The sequence below is a fragment of the Ricinus communis genome, chromosome 4, assembly GCF_019578655.1.
Source record: "Ricinus communis isolate WT05 ecotype wild-type chromosome 4, ASM1957865v1, whole genome shotgun sequence".
NCBI classification, from domain to species: domain Eukaryota; kingdom Viridiplantae; phylum Streptophyta; class Magnoliopsida; order Malpighiales; family Euphorbiaceae; genus Ricinus; species Ricinus communis.
In genome coordinates, this window is record NC_063259.1 from 25,396,798 (window position 1) to 25,412,880 (window position 16,083).

General features: G+C 36.6%; 5 protein-coding genes across 6 annotated transcripts; 2 read left to right on the top strand and 3 right to left on the bottom strand.

Annotated features, from left to right (window-relative positions):
* Positions 1–465: 465 nt before the first annotated feature.
* On the top strand, positions 466–2,283 carry LOC8263422 (geranylgeranyl diphosphate reductase, chloroplastic). Its single transcript, XM_002514703.4, has 2 exons — positions 466–1,219; positions 1,461–2,283. Exons 1-2 carry the CDS (start codon positions 524–526, stop codon positions 2,160–2,162), a joined length of 1,398 nt encoding a protein of 465 aa, XP_002514749.2. The 5' UTR covers positions 466–523; the 3' UTR covers positions 2,163–2,283.
* Positions 2,284–3,290: 1,007 nt separating this feature from the next.
* LOC8263423 (malate dehydrogenase, chloroplastic) lies at positions 3,291–6,235 on the top strand. The gene is made up of 2 exons (XM_025156594.2): positions 3,291–3,575; positions 4,689–6,235. The coding sequence occupies exon 2, from the start codon at positions 4,698–4,700 to the stop codon at positions 5,934–5,936; it is 1,239 nt and encodes a 412-aa protein (XP_025012362.1). The 5' UTR covers positions 3,291–3,575; positions 4,689–4,697; the 3' UTR covers positions 5,937–6,235.
* Positions 6,236–6,386: 151 nt separating this feature from the next.
* Positions 6,387–9,287, bottom strand: LOC8263424 (pentatricopeptide repeat-containing protein At3g47530). Of its 2 annotated transcripts, XM_015716469.3 has the most exons (2): positions 7,418–9,287; positions 6,387–7,225 (listed from the first exon to the last, which is right to left on the bottom strand). In XM_015716469.3, coding segments are annotated over exons 1-2 (1,731 nt in total). In that variant the 5' UTR covers positions 9,148–9,287; the 3' UTR covers positions 6,387–7,224. The 2 variants fall into 2 exon arrangements, with proteins under 2 accessions (XP_015571955.1, XP_015571954.1); XM_015716468.3 differs by having other exon boundaries at positions 6,387–9,287.
* A 186-nt stretch (positions 9,288–9,473) lies between these two features.
* LOC8263425 (protein RKD1) lies at positions 9,474–10,796 on the bottom strand. The gene is made up of 4 exons (XM_002514706.2): positions 10,693–10,796; positions 10,453–10,607; positions 10,026–10,372; positions 9,474–9,909 (listed from the first exon to the last, which is right to left on the bottom strand). The coding sequence occupies exons 1-4, from the start codon at positions 10,794–10,796 to the stop codon at positions 9,577–9,579; spliced, it is 939 nt and encodes a 312-aa protein (XP_002514752.1). The 3' UTR covers positions 9,474–9,576.
* A 2,040-nt stretch (positions 10,797–12,836) lies between these two features.
* LOC8263426 (protein EMBRYO DEFECTIVE 514) lies at positions 12,837–14,426 on the bottom strand. Its single transcript, XM_002514707.4, has 2 exons — positions 13,939–14,426; positions 12,837–13,342 (listed from the first exon to the last, which is right to left on the bottom strand). Exons 1-2 carry the CDS (start codon positions 14,281–14,283, stop codon positions 13,013–13,015), a joined length of 675 nt encoding a protein of 224 aa, XP_002514753.1. The 5' UTR covers positions 14,284–14,426; the 3' UTR covers positions 12,837–13,012.
* Between the last annotated feature and the right edge of the window lie 1,657 nt (positions 14,427–16,083).

Genomic DNA, 16,083 nt, shown 5'->3' on the forward strand with positions numbered 1-16,083 from the left:
TCTAATATGTATTTATTTTTGTACTTAATACATCCTTTGACAAGAGAGTGATTTTATTGGGCTGGGCCTGAATTTGGGATTATATTTCAACTGATGTACATTTGGGTCTTAAAAAATCTTTATAGTTTTTCTTAATTTAATAAGTAATAAACAGTATTTCAACTGATGCATGTGTACACAGAAATTACAGATGCATAATATCTGACTAATGTGACGCAAAAAATAAAAATGAAAAAGCAAAAAAGCAAGACTCCCGCGAAAGAAGAACACAACGTCAACGTGGCGCAACGCAAGCCACTCACTTGAACTAAAATTACAAAAGTACAAAACAAAAACAAAAATTGAATTGAATAATCCCCACAATCTATCCTCATTATCCATATCCAATCCTCACCCTCAATTCCTTCAATCCGACGGTGCACAACCCCCACATATCCCAAACCATATCCACCATGAAATATCCGCCAAAGTTTTTAACAAAAACCCCAACACACTCGCACTCTCTCGCCATCCAACTCTTCCAATGTCTTCCTCCATCGTTTTTAAGTCCTTCACCGGACTCCGCCACTCCACCACCGTTGATTCATCTAAAACTACCACCCCTCTTAACCGCCAGCACCGCCGGAGCCTCCAAGTTTCCGCCAGCAAAACCAGCCCCAAGCTCCAAAACCGCAACCTCCGTGTAGCTGTCATCGGTGGTGGCCCTGCTGGTGGTGCTGCTGCTGAAACACTCGCTAAAGGTGGCATTGAAACTTTCCTGATCGAGCGTAAGCTTGACAACTGCAAGCCATGTGGTGGAGCTATCCCACTTTGCATGGTGGGTGAGTTCGATTTACCATTAGATATTATTGACAGGAAAGTAACTAAAATGAAAATGATATCTCCATCAAATATAGCTGTTGATATTGGTCAGACTCTAAAGCCTCACGAGTACATTGGTATGGTGAGAAGAGAGGTTCTTGATTCTTATTTAAGAGAGAGAGCTCAGAGTAATGGTGCTAAGGTTATTCATGGTTTGTTCTTGAAATTGGACATTCCTAAAGGCAGTGGTAATAATGCACCTTATGTTCTACATTATAACGAGTACGATGGAAAGGTTGGCGGAACTGGGCAAAAGAAGACTCTTGAGGTTGATGCTGTAATTGGAGCTGATGGTGCTAATTCTCGTGTTGCCAAGTCTATTGGCGCTGGTGATTATGACTATGCCATTGCCTTTCAGGTACAACTTATCCCAAAGCTCTTGCCTACTCTGAGCTTATTACACTCAATTACTCGATGATGGATACAAATAGACCACTTATTATAATAATTAGGATATATGTCAATCGTTCCATTGTCCTTCCAACACAAGCACTCAGATTACATGTCAATCACTTATACTGTAACTATATTCATGCCATTTCCTTATTGGCGCTTAATTTTGTGGTTGTTTCTGGAATTTGGTTCTCTATTTCTTGCAGGAGAGAATCAAAATCCCAGATGATAAAATGGTGTACTATGAGAATTTAGCAGAAATGTATGTTGGTGATGATGTGTCCCCAGATTTTTACGGTTGGGTGTTCCCTAAATGTGACCACGTTGCTGTTGGAACTGGGACAGTAACTCATAAAGGGGACATCAAGAAATTCCAATTAGCTACAAGAAACAGAGCTAAGGACAAGATTCTCGGTGGTAAGATTATTCGAGTGGAAGCACATCCTATACCGGAACACCCTAGGCCTCGCAGGTTATTGGACAGAGTTGCATTAGTCGGCGATGCAGCTGGATATGTGACGAAATGCTCAGGTGAAGGCATCTATTTCGCAGCGAAAAGTGGAAGAATGTGCGCGGAGGCAATCATTGAAGGGTCGGAGTATGGGAAGAGAATGGTGGATGAGATTGATTTGAGGAAGTATCTAGAGAAATGGGACAAGACTTATTGGCCAACGTATAAAGTGTTGGATGTATTGCAAAAAGTTTTCTACAGGTCGAATCCTGCAAGAGAAGCATTCGTGGAGATGTGCGCGGACGAGTATGTGCAGAAGATGACTTTTGATAGCTATTTGTACAAGAGAGTTGTGCCTGGTAATCCTTTGGATGATTTGAAGTTAGCTTTTAATACAATTGGAAGCTTGGTGAGGGCTAATGCTCTTAGAAAGGAAATGAACAAGCTCAGTGTATGAAGAAACATGTAACTAATTAACTTGAGAAACTATGCTAGATTTATGCCTCTGTTAATTTTCCCCTACCTTTGTGCGCTGGGAGATTTATAATTTACATAATTGATTTGCATATTTTGTTCAAGTACAAAGAGTTCATGGTTACAAGGCTTTTTCCAGCCTCAATTTTTCTATTCTGATTATGATTTTCGCACATTAAGACATGAATTGAATCTTTGCCAAAGAGTCCAGACATGAGCATTTCGACTTTGGTAATCTCTAAAGTTTCTGCACTCTAGGCATTTTCCTTTTGCCAGCATACAGGATAGCGGCTGCAGAGCAATCAAGTACACAGCAAGAGATCTTTTTGATGTTCAGAACAAGAAAATGCACCTCCATTACAGGATGAACAAGACGATGAATGGGCATGATTTTTGCATTGGTGACCCGTGACCCCATTCAATCTGTGAATTCTTTTTGTTGGGTGTTTGAAGAGTGTCTTGGAAAGAAAAAGAAAATCAACTAAAGAATGAATGGCCTGTTGTAATTGGTCAGAAAAGTTGTCACATGATGACACTGAAGATTACTGCCTCTGATTAAGACGTAGGTAGTTAATTTAAATTAAAATAAAAAGTGCTTGAAATAAAAAAAATAAATAAAAGAAAATAAAGAAAAGAAAGAAAGAGTGGTTAGGCAAGTGCTTATGCAATCGTTCTTAATTAGAAACCAAAGACCGGCTCCAACTCTTGGCTCTGCGAAAGAGGCAATCTACCTGGTGTGTGTTTGATTGCTGTACGCATTAAGCAAGGGCCAACTTTGCTAATTCATATTTTACTCAAAGGACAAAAACATGAACAAAATCAATTTGAACATGAAAATTTTACCGATAAATACTTCACTCACTATAGAATTTCTCTCGAGCAATTTCTAATTTATAAATATAAATATTTAATTAAATATTAAAACAGTGTTATCTTGTTTTTATTGTTAAAGAAATTTCAACTATAAATGGGAAAAACATAAAACGAATGAAAAGGAAAAGGAAAGAGTGGGGACAAAAAGGGTAGAAATCAAAGCCACTAAAACCCACGTAAGAGATAAACCGACGGTGGAGATTCTTTTACATATTGAAGAGTGATTCTTTCTCAGACTCCCAAGTGCGCCAATGTATTGGGTACACAGAAAGAGAAAAAAGGAAATATATATAAAAAGAGAAGAGAACAGAGGAGAGGTGTCGATGGATAGCTGTTTAGTATAAACCCAGCAACAGAGTTGTTGAAAAAGCAGATTCTTTCAAGGCCCATTGGCGGAGTTATCAAACCCATCTTACAAATTTCCTCTCTTAAATTCACCAACCCACATATACTTTTCATTTTCATACACACTCATCTGAACGACAAATCTCTGCTGCATCTCTTTCTTTTCTTCCTTTTCAGGGTTCGTTTTCTATCTATAGCTGTTTTATTTACTCGTTTCTTTTTCTTTTTTATGCAACATTTATATTTTTTCTTTCTTGTATACTTTGGGATCTCAAACCTCTTGGTTTTTCTTGAGCTTTATGGTGCAATTCTTGAAATTAGATTTGTACGTTAATCTTGTGCTTTGGGTTTAGATCTGATGTGGGTTTCCTTTCTTTAAACTTGATGTTTTGTTATGTATTTGATGGAATATGTTATCTATATTTGCTTGTGCTGTTACCTGAATCTGAATGAAGGGTCAAACATAAAAGAAAGATGCCTGTTTTTAGTACCTTTAATCGGTAAATTTATTATGTAAGAATTTCCATCAAATGAGCAAATGAATGGGAACTATATGTGCTATTGAATTTGCAGATGTAGTTTGTGCCGGTCCTTTTGTTTGAAATTATCAGATAATAGTATTGTGTTCTTATTTAGTTATTAGATGTCAAGCTTTTCGACCATTATTTGATTGAATTGTCGGCCATGTTGCTATATGTGATCTTTCTTCTTTGTGCTTTAGTTTGGCATGACAGTTTAATTTCTTGGTATTAATTGGCCATGCTGCTATTTGGATGTATATTTCTTAGCTAATTTATAGCATTTGATCCTGTAATATTATTATTTGTAGACTCGGAACTTGAAACTTTTAATCGTAATCTTTCTTGGTAATTCTTCTGTGCCTTCGCCATTTTATTTCATCATCAGAAATCTCATATTTGACTTTTATGGTGCAATTTGTTCGCTAATCTCTGTATTCAGTGTTCTCTGTCAGATGTGGTCCAATAATTATCTTGATAAAGCAGTTCTACCAGTGTGTCACTGGTTACAATGTCTACAATCGCAATTTTTTTATCTCCTTTGTTCTCTTAAAGAAGATTTTAGGATTGGAATTAAGAACCTTGTGTATCTTTCTTAATCTAGATCATATGTGTGCCAAGAATACTATATTTATGTTAAATTTTAGATATTGCCTCTTCTTGATCATTCTGTTTGTTGTCTGCAAGGTCCTTTACCATAGGATAATTTATTGGAGGTCGAATAGCTGGTGTCATGTATCTTCTGTAACGTATTATTATTCTTGGTTTTACAGATTCAGAAGATGGCAGCAACATCAGCGGCAACCTTTTCAATTGGATCAGCTGTCTCCTTTGGCCCTAAAGCGAGCCAACTTCCACAGTCAAAGTCCCTTGCTGTGAGATTCAACTCCCAGAACTCAATTGTGAGCTTCAGCAATCTCAAGGCATCAACCTCTGTGAACTTCGAGTCAGAATCATCCTTCTTTGGCAAGGAAAGTACTATGGCCCTCCGAGGATCTTTTGCTACAAAAGCCCACAAATCAAGCCAAAGGTCACAGTATCAACTGAACCTCCAGGCATCTTACAAAGTGGCAATTCTTGGAGCTGCCGGAGGAATAGGCCAACCCCTAGCACTTTTAGTTAAGATGTCCCCGTTGGTTTCAGCCTTGCACCTTTATGATATAGCAAATGTCAAGGGAGTTGCTGCTGACCTCAGCCATTGCAACACGCCCTCTCAAGTTCTGGATTTTACTGGGGCTGCTGAGTTGGCCAACTGTTTGAAAGGTGTAGACATTGTGGTTATACCTGCTGGAGTTCCAAGAAAGCCCGGGATGACTCGTGATGACCTCTTCAACATCAACGCCAACATTGTAAAGACCTTGGTTGAGGCTGTTGCTGATAATTGCCCTGATGCTTTCATTCACATTATCAGCAATCCAGTCAACTCTACAGTGCCAATTGCTGCTGAAGTTTTGAAGCTGAAAGGTGTCTATGATCCAAAAAAGCTCTTTGGTGTTACTACACTTGATGTTGTGAGGGCAAACACATTTGTTGCTCAGAAGAAGAACCTCAAGCTCATTGACGTGGATGTTCCAGTTGTGGGAGGGCATGCTGGAATTACCATACTCCCCCTTCTGTCCAAGACAAAACCCTCAGCCAGTTTCACTGATGAGGAAACGCAGGAACTAACTGTGAGGATCCAGAATGCTGGGACAGAAGTTGTGGAAGCAAAAGCAGGTGCTGGGTCTGCTACCCTGTCGATGGCATATGCAGCAGCTAGATTTGTTGAGTCTTCTCTTCGTGCACTTGATGGAGATAGTGATGTCTACGAGTGCTCATTTGTTCAGTCCGATCTGACCGAGCTTCCTTTCTTTGCATCAAGGGTAAAAATCGGAAAGAAGGGGGTTGAAGCTCTCATTTCATCTGACCTCCAAGGATTGACCGAGTATGAACAGAAGGCACTCGAAGATTTGAAGCCAGAGCTGAAGGCTAGCATCGAGAAGGGTATTGCATTTGCTCAAAAGCAACCAGTGGCTGCATAGAGAGAATTTGGAACTGAGTGCCCTAATTAGAGTGAAATGCAGGTCCAAAGAAGCTTTGTCAAAATTGATACTTCGTTATAATCATCATTGCGTCAGCACTTCAGTTTTGTAGAATTTTCCTTTCTCTTTTTTTTTTTTTTTCTTTTTTAAATTTTCATAAAGCACTTTTTATGAGGAGCCATTTGGAGGCTGGAGCAATTATGTTAGTGTTGTAGATTCGAAAGTGCAATCAATTATCCTGAAGAGCTTGTAATATTTGTCTTCTTGAATAACATTGCCGGTGCATCATATTACAGATATTTTGGGAATGTCATAAAATTTCTCTCCTTGTACACTAGTTCTTGGATTGGCAGCTAATATAATCCTTTTGTGGATTCATTGTTTGGCATTAATGCAAAATCTAATGTCAATGCATCCATAGAAGGATACCTCAGATCAATTTGGAAGCAGTAGCAATAATGTGAAGACCTCTGCATTTTCTATCTCTCAAGATGTTCAATTTGGGAACAATATTAAGATTGAAAAGTAACTCTCACTCTTTCAGGAAAATTCTGAAAGTTTATGTTAAGTGTGACTATTAAATATCAATCAGAGGTACGGATGCTATAGACATCTGAGTTGTCCTGAAGAGTTAAAGGATAGTAGTTTTAGATGAAACACATTCAGTTGAGAATCAACACCCACCAGGTTGATACCTGCAAAGTGGAAAACTTCATTGTCAAACAAAGGTCCTGTGGGCGACCCAGTGGCTGCAGCTCCTCAGTTTGGCAGTTCAGGAAAATAATTTCAACAGAAACAATATATAAACCGGAGAGCTGTTGCTTGCACTGAACTTTACTCTTACAAAAATAAGATGGATCTAGCTTGTAAATTTATTTGTTAGTAACAAAAAATGCGTGAATATGAGGTCATTAGCATATTGGTAACCGAAAAGCAGGCACTAACTTCAGGAACTGTTGTTGGCTACCTATCCTTTTTCTGTGAACTATCTGATAAAACGATGAACATGATTTTGTTGATTATGCAATTGACACAATTCCCTTGAGGAAAACTGATGCAACCATAGATCTGACAGCCCCCTGATTATTTGCATCTGGTTCAGGATCACTCCACACAGGTTTAAAAAATCAATCCCTGCCCCTACTTACACTGCAGATAAGGCCTTACACTGAAGCTTCTGCTGCTGCTTCTCTCAAATTTGACCTTGTGAGATAACTTAGGGCTTAGATTCCCTAGCCTTCCCCATTTAAAACCTTCCCATTCAATCTCAGTAGAACTTGAACCTGAATCTGCAAAAAGGAATGCCCAAATTAAAACCATTGGCATGTCCTTTCTAGAAAGATTGATTTTACGCTCAAGCTGGCCCTTTCACTTGCATGAATACATTTCCAAACAAGAATTTCCAACCACTTCTTGACACTTCGGGTGGTGTTATCCAACCTCAAATGTTGCCATCAATGAAAGTGTACAAGTATCATTACCAATAGTCATTGCACGAGCAGTGTCCTTCGCGGAAATGATGAAAGCGAGTACGATCTCTGACAATTACTTCTCGATTATAAACCCCTGAAAGAAACTTAGCAAAGTTATGGCAATCAACACAGGTGCGGAGATTCTTGGCTATTCTGATGGTTGTGCCAGGTGGTGTTGCAAGGACTCCAAAAGCAATAGCTAACTTCTCACTGTGATAAGATAGTGTATGACTCTTTTCCTCTGAGCTCAAATTGTGCAGTTCAGATGTTATTTCAGCAACATAACCAGCAATTTTAAGCTGCTTATTAATCTCATCCAGCATTTCATAAATTTCATCTTTTCGTGGATGAGAAACATCATCCACAACAAACTCATGAACCTCACCTTTCAATTCGATTGAACTGCAGCCAGGTGTCGTTTCGATTCCTTTCTCCTTCATAAGCTTTCTTATTTCTGTTACCTTCTCCCAATTCCCAATCGAGGAATAAATATTCAACAATAAAACATAATCCCCAGCCTCTTGAGCCTTAAGTTCAATCAAATGCCCAATCACGCGTTCTCCAAGTGTAACATGGTGATGAATCCTACAAGCCCCTAGTAATGTCCTCCATAAGGCTGAATCTGGTCTGACTTCCATTGACATTATTAGCTGATATGCCTGATCAAGCTTACCAGCACGACCTAAAAGATCAACCATACACCCATAATGATGATTATTTGGAGCTATACCGAACTCCTGGGTCATTTTATCAAAAAACAGCATTCCCTCATCAACCAATCCACAATGACTACAAGCGGAAAGAACTCCGGTAAAAGTTTGGTCATCAGGCAGAACACCTATTCTTTGCATCTTTCCAAATGTTTCAATAGCTTGTCTCCCATACCCATTCATTGCAAAACCAGAAATCATCGCACTCCATGTGACCACATTTTTATTAGGCATGTTCTTAAACACTCCATAAGCCTTGTCCAAACATCCACACCGCGAATACATTGTTATAAGAGAATTACAAAGATTCGTTTTATCACCATATCTATGTCCTTGAATGTAAAGATGAACCTTTTCACCAAATTCAAGTGCACCCAGATTCGAGCATGCCTGAACCAGAAGCAAGCAGGTAACGTCATCTGGTTCACATCCAAACTCACCACTAACCATATCGTCAAACAAACCTAAAACATCCCTGGTCCTTTGATTTCTTATAAAACATGAAATCAATACATTCCAAGCAACAGTGTCTCTTTGAGGTATTTCATCAAACACCCTACACGCTTCAGTTCCCTTCTCACAAAACGAATATAAATCCATCAAATTAGTAAGTAACAAACTATCTGATTGAAACCCATCTCTTAAAAGCCTAGCATGAACCTGCACACCGCCCATTAAAGAGCTAACTTTAACAAAACACTTGATAACAAAGGACAAAGATAATGGATCTGCACGTAGACCTTTTTGTCTCATTTCTTGGTATAAATAAAACCCTTCAATAGGTGAACTGCTCATGGAGTAAGCTCTTATCATGGTGTTGTATTGGAAAACGGATGGATTTGATGTTTGAGAGAAAATTTGGCGGGAATAGGTAATATCTTGGATTGGAGAGAGTGCTACGCGTGACAAGAAAGGGAAAGAAACTCTGGGTTCTTGAATAAGAGAGTTGCGGATTAGTTGAGCATGGATTTGGAGTAATTGGGACTTTTTGGTACATGATCTTACGAGAGAAATCAAATTTTGAATCATTTGTGTTTTGACAGTAATTTGTGAGCAATACAGTATGGTTTTATTTTATGCCCTGCCCATGTCAAATAACAAAAGTATCTACCGCGGTGAAACCATTGTAAAAATAAATATTTTAACCTACAGCAAACCTATACGCAGTTCATTATATAAGATTGACTTGATTATAGATGAGCCAAACCTATACGCAGGTTAAGAATTCATATGGCGAAGTATTTAGAGTTGGAAAGAAGAGGAAGGTGACAATTAATATATAAACTATGAAAATGTTATAACCTGTCTTGAACTTGATTCTCTTACTACAGATTCAGACTAAAACAAACATGGATGAACATCTGTCAACGATAATTCAAATATATATAAAGCCAAAGAGAAACAAAAAGCACTCCTAATTAAAATAGATGAGATAGCCAAGGCTGGAACAATAGGAATTTAGAACATCAAATTGTTAGCATGACAAAAGGGCTCATTCAGTAGGGATTTAATTTCCTCGTCATCTTCAGTCATCATCATCATCTCATGAGCAACGCTGGCCTCTAAACTTGCATGGCTGCTGCTGCCACTAGAAGAACAAGAATTACCCATCATGCCCATCAGCTTTCTCTTCTTGTAATTCGCCTTAAAACAGGCTTGTCTAAGACATTTAGTTTTGTGCTCAAGTTGCATGTCAGGCATCTCTTCTAGCAACTTCCTTTCGCTCTCCAATATTTCAATAGCTTCTTTCAGCCTTTTGTCACTTTCATCCCCCTCTACTTTCTTCATCTCCTACAACAAACATATATACAGTCTTTACTACATACATATGCATATATAGCATCTAATCTAAATGAAGATAAATAGGCAGCCACTCGACCATTAAATTGGATCAGAAGCATATTTACCTGAACATTTTTTATGAGGGTTTGGAGGCTCATCAGCTTCCTGTGAGGCCACCTCCTAATGCCCAATTCTCTGCATCTTTTTTTCAAAAGTGTTAACCCCACGTTGAGTTCTCTGGCTGCTAGAGTTATTGGCATGTAGAAATACTTTGATATTATCTCCCTTGTCAAAGCTTTGGATATACTATTATTCAACTTTTCTTCTCTGCATTTTGTTGCCTTCCTTTCTTCCTTCAACTCTCTAGTACTTGATGATTCTTTTGTAGTACTTTCACGCAAAAGTAGCATCTGCTTCTGGGGCTCAATTAAATAGCCTAACTCACTCCACACACAAAGTCCATTGATATCATCTGCAATGATCAGCAATTAATAACTATCAGATTGATTGTTATAATTAACGAAAAAAAATGATGACTGTACAATACTATACCTTGCACAATAGTGGGACTATGTTCAATATCTAACGAAGCATCATACAAAGAATCAGAAGGACAGTAGCTTTCCATCAAAGGACACATATCAAGATAACTCTCTTGTATAGATAATTCATTTTGCCAATTCAACATAGAGTTATAGGCACTTCCGCTGTAGAACCAGAAAAAAGAAAGAACGAATCAATTACGTATCAAAGAACAAGGAAAATACAGAAAACAAAAGAATGTCATATTACCAGAAATCAAAAGTAGGCAACTGGCTTGAAAAGGCAGAAGGGTCTTCTTCTTTGGCCACGATTTGATATCCAGAACAAACCTCAAGGACTGAATGACTAGCCATTTTTTAAACACTCGCACAAACTAGTTACTGAAAAGAGGATAATGATAAGAAAAGAGAAAATACTTTTTCTTTTTTCTGGAGTGGATAATAATCAGAGAATAACCATTAATGGATTTGAGGAAGAAGATGAAACGGAGAGAGAGAGAGATATGTATAAATATATATATACACACACAGAGAGAGTGAGTGAAATGGCAGTGTATCTGAATCTTAAATGAATCTAACTCAAGAGAGAGTAATAAGTAGTGGGAGATTGTGCGCCGTCGCATGATCTAACTGGCCATGCATGAATATTCATGAATAATAATAATTTACATTTATTGGTGAGAGTTACAATACAAGTTAGATTACTCTCTTTCTACTGTGGAGATACAAAATGTTAGTAAATTATTTTGATGAGAGAAGTGAACATCTGTTTAATGTGACAATATATATGATTCAATTATTTATTTTTTTGGTTTCAAAAAAATAATATTTTCTTTTATTTCCAATTATTTCGACCCTATAGTATGGGAATTTTTTTCTACTGTTTTACCATTATTGAAAGAGAGATTTAACATTGAGGATTATTTTCATCATTAATAAAGAATTAGCGGACTAAATTTTAAGTTTTGCAAGTCGAGATATACTGTTATGACAAAAGTAATTAGTATATTGCACAGCACATAATAATCAATAGACATAATTATTTCTCTTTATTTTACTTCTGTAAGTAAAATACGTTCGTCTCTAATTTATATAGTAGTAAAACCAGGTAAAAACAACTTGTGAAATCAAAAAGAAAACTATTTTAGGGTAAAACATTGAAGATAAAATGGATCTCGATAAAAGATAGAAAAAGAAAAAGGGAAGGGGACAATCATCATTAGATTTATTTCTTCTGGGCAGTGGATATATGTTAGAGGTGTCGTATAATCCTGCATGCATGGAAGCCACATGTAATGCAAGTAGTTGTTGCAGGCTATAGCCACCATTTCAGAGCATTCAATGGAAGCTGTAAGTAATGAAATATAGTAGTAGTAGTAGTAGTATAAAAAGATCCAAGCGTGCATGGGATGGTATTTTATCTTCTCCACTTTGTCAAGGCACTAAAAACTTGGCTAAGGACTGCTTATACTCTCTCAAGTTCATCAGGAATCACCAGCCATCCTTCAGTAGTCATAATCATTATTATCTCCCTTGAATATTAGAAGAAGAATCATTATCTCAGCCACCTTTCCCTGACCCTTGTTTAATAATTACACTTCCATAATCCCACCACCTCACACAAAACCAAAAAAAAGTAATATTAAGAATAAGAAGATTATCAGAATTACTTTCTTCTTATTTGATTGCGAAATGAATTAGTGAGGGAGTTACAGTTAAACTCGTGGTATGATTAATTGCTACTAATAAGCAACATTTACGCCTTCTTTTATTGTAAATGGGTGACAAATTATTAAATCATTACTTATATTATTACCTTTCAAGAGGATGGAGAAGGTTGCAGTACTAATTACCACTTTAATCGGCTTCAAGGGCAATTGGCAGTTTTATCAATGCAACATAATTAGAAAGGAATAAATGCTATCTTCTTGTTCGTTATAGAATTAGAAAGAAAAAACTGTTAAACTCTTGCTCTAGCTGAAGTTCTGGAAAATCCAACTTCAGAAATTAACTATTTTGGACTTTGGTGTTGGAACTTGCTTTTGGTCTTTTATGGAGCCCTTCTGGATAAGGTAATTTATCTGGAGAAGCGTATCTGAAATGCTTTGTTTTGTTATGTATTTAAACAGAAACTATCCAATTTTGAACTCCTTAGCAATTTATCTGCTGAAATGCTTTGTTCTTTTATGCACAATTCAAGTTCAAACTTCAGAGAGATTATATACAGCTATGATTTTAACCGGCAATGATAACCTATCCATTTTCTAACCCATTAGCAAATAGCAATATAATACTGAAAGAGGGAAAGAAAGTCGAGAAATACTCCCATAAAATTTGTGTATAGCGCTAGAGCAAGGCATTAAGAGAAAGGAAAAAGCAATAATGGAAAATGCATAACTCAAACAGGCAAAGATGGAATAGCGAACACTATTCAGAAACAATACATTTTAACGATCAAAACTAGGACAAAAATTGTAGCTTAGCTAGGTAAATCAAGAAGGAAAACAAGTGATACTTTTTTTTTTTTCTTCTACATAATGTTTACCCCAGGTGAAAAATCAACAATCAGTTCAGCCTCTTGATTTACCACCTCTTCCATGGCCACGCCCTCGGCCTCGGCCCCTGCCACCTCTTCCACTACCACCACCACCTTTTCCTCCATGACCCTTGCCATTTCCATCAGATTTTATTTTCATGTCCTCTGGTAAGGGAAGTATTTTATCCACACACTTCCTGAAGCTGAAATCATCCATAGTATCATCATCTCTGATAAGGAAGAAGCATCGACTCTTCCACATTGGATGGTAACGAACTTGGAAAGCCTGGATGCCGCCGCCAATCTTTTTCTCAGGATCAGAGTGGCCCTTCTTAAGCAATTCCAACAGCACCATATGCTCATACTGTAATGTTTACCGATAACCAAAGACACATCAGTAGGATGGTATGTATAATTTGACGCAAAGGCTCCAAATATAAACAGGTGAAAACATTATTGCAGTCACCAAGCTTTCATGTATGAGTATGACAATTACTAATCACAACTTGATACATCATGTTTAACCACCAATAGCAAAGCTTTTGAGCATTTGGGCACAATAGGTAACAAGAATGAAGATTAAAATGTACAAATTTGAACGAAAAATCCTGCTTTTCTTACCAAATTTATACTGACATTACCGGTCCTAACTTCAACTAAATCATTAACATAAGGAGAGCATAAAACACAGCTCTAGACTTGATATGGTGATAACCAGGTTTATCCAAAGCAACAAATAAAACATGAGCAATGCTACTTTTTTTTATTACTCTCATTGGCCCTGATCAATTAGCGCCCTTTTGCAATTATTCGAACCACCAGCATTACTCAGTATATGAAGAATTCCGTGGAATTCAAATGCTATTCTACTCAACTTTAAACTATCCGAAATAGTGCAGTGAATTAAATCTCCAAAACTTGCAACTTTATAAAGTAAATGATTAAAATAAAAAAGGTTACCTTGTTAACAGTGAGATTAGGGGGCCAGTAATGAAGAAGATTATAAAAGTAATCAAACATCTCCACAGAAGACCCGAAACTCTTCGGACCCAAACTAACCGGAACAGATTCTTCCTTGTCCTCCTCTCCTTCTCCCTCCTCAAGCTTCTCCAATCTCTCCTCTTCTACAGACTTATCTACCTTCTGCTTCTTCGATACGTCGTCATCGTTCTGTTCCTCCTCAGAATCTCTCACTCGTTTGGCGCCGTTGGCGGCTGATTCTTCGGCCACATCCATGTCCTCTGTGGTCGAGTCAACTCGCTCTTGGTTGGCTTGAGTGGGTTCGGTTGCTTTCTCTTCTGCCATTAGTATTGATATGCGAAGAAGGAGAGGTAAAACCCTAATTTAAACCTCTCCTAACTACTTGCACACTGATTTTTATATTGGCGGAGTTTTTGGTGGCGGATCCAGATCCGAAATTTGACTTACAATATATTCGGGTTTTGTTTGGTCCGAATTATACGGGACTTCTCTTCTTACCTCTATCGTTTAAAGCCCTATTTGTGTATAGCTCCTCGTCTTGGATTGATTTCTATAGATGGCATCGGGGCGGGCCTTGCAAATTTCGTGCCCGATCCTACAAGAAGAAATAGTGCTCTCGGTCCAAATAGTCCTAACGGGTTTGGCCGGAGTTTTTAAATAAAGTATGAAAAACAAATACAATTTTTATAACAAAAGTATTAGATGAGTTTTTCTTTTTTTAACTTTTAAATCATGAAAGTTGTCATTTAACTTTTTTTTTTTTTCTTTAACTAAATAAGCCAGAAATACATTCTTACCTATTTAATGCAGATTTTTCAAATTAGAGCTTCATAATTTTAGCACCATCACCATTGTGAATATTTGGAGCTACATATTAGAGATATAATCTTACATTGAAATCCCATTCAACCGTGTAAATGTTGTAAATGTGTTTCCATTTACCTTAACTAGTATTTTGATCCTCTAAATTAATTGTTGAAAAATACGAATCTTATTTATATTCCTATTTCAGTTTTTTTCCATATACCTTTTTATTGTTCAGTTTTTTTGAATTTGCATTTAACTTTATTTGAAAATGATTGAAATATCTAACGTATATTTAATATATATTATTTTTATTAAATATATATCTTCTACTATTATTTACGTTAAAAATATACCATAAATTTTTTTTTTCTTCAATATATATTGAATATATATTTATTTTACCTTATAGCAATTTGTCTAATTTTTTGGATATGATATTTTCAACACGTCTTCAAATTTTTAAATTAGAAAAGTACATTTTGAGTTTATTTATTTATTCACTATTAATATCACAAGAAGCAAAAATAGTTTACAAAAATTATTTTAAATTTATTATCTATCAAAAGTATATTGAACATGTACACTTTTCTTCAAAGTATACTCAATATATATCTTTTCATATGAGAAAAGTAAATCGAATATTTTTATAAATAAAATTGGAAGACAATTTAAATTTTACCCCTCATGTTTACTGTGAGGATCATATTTTCCCCTAATCTATTTTTTGGTGCAATTAAACACTAATTTAACTAAAAGCTTCATTTTATGCCCTTTTTTTAAACTCAAATTTAACATCGTTTCTTAAACAATGATGTGGTAAGAAATGGCCTTTACAATTAAAAAAGAAAAAAACGACCTTCGCTATTCAGTGGAGTTGGCTCTGGATCATAAAAACTCTGCGTTTTTGAAAGACACGGTTAAAGATTTTAGGCTCGCACTAGGAAAAGTCTATAATGATATCTCTTTCTGAAATTTCTCTCCTACTTGATAACCTTGAAAGGTCAACTACTAAAGTAAAATTTCATACTTATAACATCCCAATGGATGATTCCTTAGTGAATAAGGAAGCCATTCATGAGAATATGAATAATGTCGTTGTTGAGGAGGAGAACGTGATGGGTGATGATATCGAAATGACCTAGTTTGCTTCTAAGTCATATAAAGACAAGCTTATTAACAAGGATGAGTCCAACCATTTGAGATCAAGCTTTGATGTTACAGTGGATGAGGGGGATATTAATGTGACTATAGAAACTTTAGGGTCATCCATTTTGCTTTCAAACAGATTAAGAAATTAAATAAAGAAACATTGGGAGA

Excerpts from the sequence above, each read along its gene's own strand:
- LOC8263422 (XM_002514703.4), top strand. The coding sequence starts at position 524 with ATGTCTTCCTCCATCGTTTTTAAGTCCTTCACCGGACTCCGCCACTCC. Across the intron at positions 1,220-1,460 it reads ACTATGCCATTGCCTTTCAG|GAGAGAATCAAAATCCCAGA; the intron begins GTACAACTTATC and ends TATTTCTTGCAG.
- LOC8263423 (XM_025156594.2), top strand. The coding sequence starts at position 4,698 with ATGGCAGCAACATCAGCGGCAACCTTTTCAATTGGATCAGCTGTCTCC.
- LOC8263424 (XM_015716468.3), bottom strand. The coding sequence starts at position 9,147 with ATGATTCAAAATTTGATTTCTCTCGTAAGATCATGTACCAAAAAGTCC.
- LOC8263425 (XM_002514706.2), bottom strand. The coding sequence starts at position 10,796 with ATGGCTAGTCATTCAGTCCTTGAGGTTTGTTCTGGATATCAAATCGTG. Across the intron at positions 10,608-10,692 it reads TTGCCTACTTTTGATTTCTG|CGGAAGTGCCTATAACTCTA; the intron begins GTAATATGACAT and ends CTGGTTCTACAG. Across the intron at positions 10,373-10,452 it reads TAGTCCCACTATTGTGCAAG|ATGATATCAATGGACTTTGT; the intron begins GTATAGTATTGT and ends TGATCATTGCAG.
- LOC8263426 (XM_002514707.4), bottom strand. The coding sequence starts at position 14,283 with ATGGCAGAAGAGAAAGCAACCGAACCCACTCAAGCCAACCAAGAGCGA. Across the intron at positions 13,343-13,938 it reads CTAATCTCACTGTTAACAAG|TATGAGCATATGGTGCTGTT; the intron begins GTAACCTTTTTT and ends TAAACATTACAG.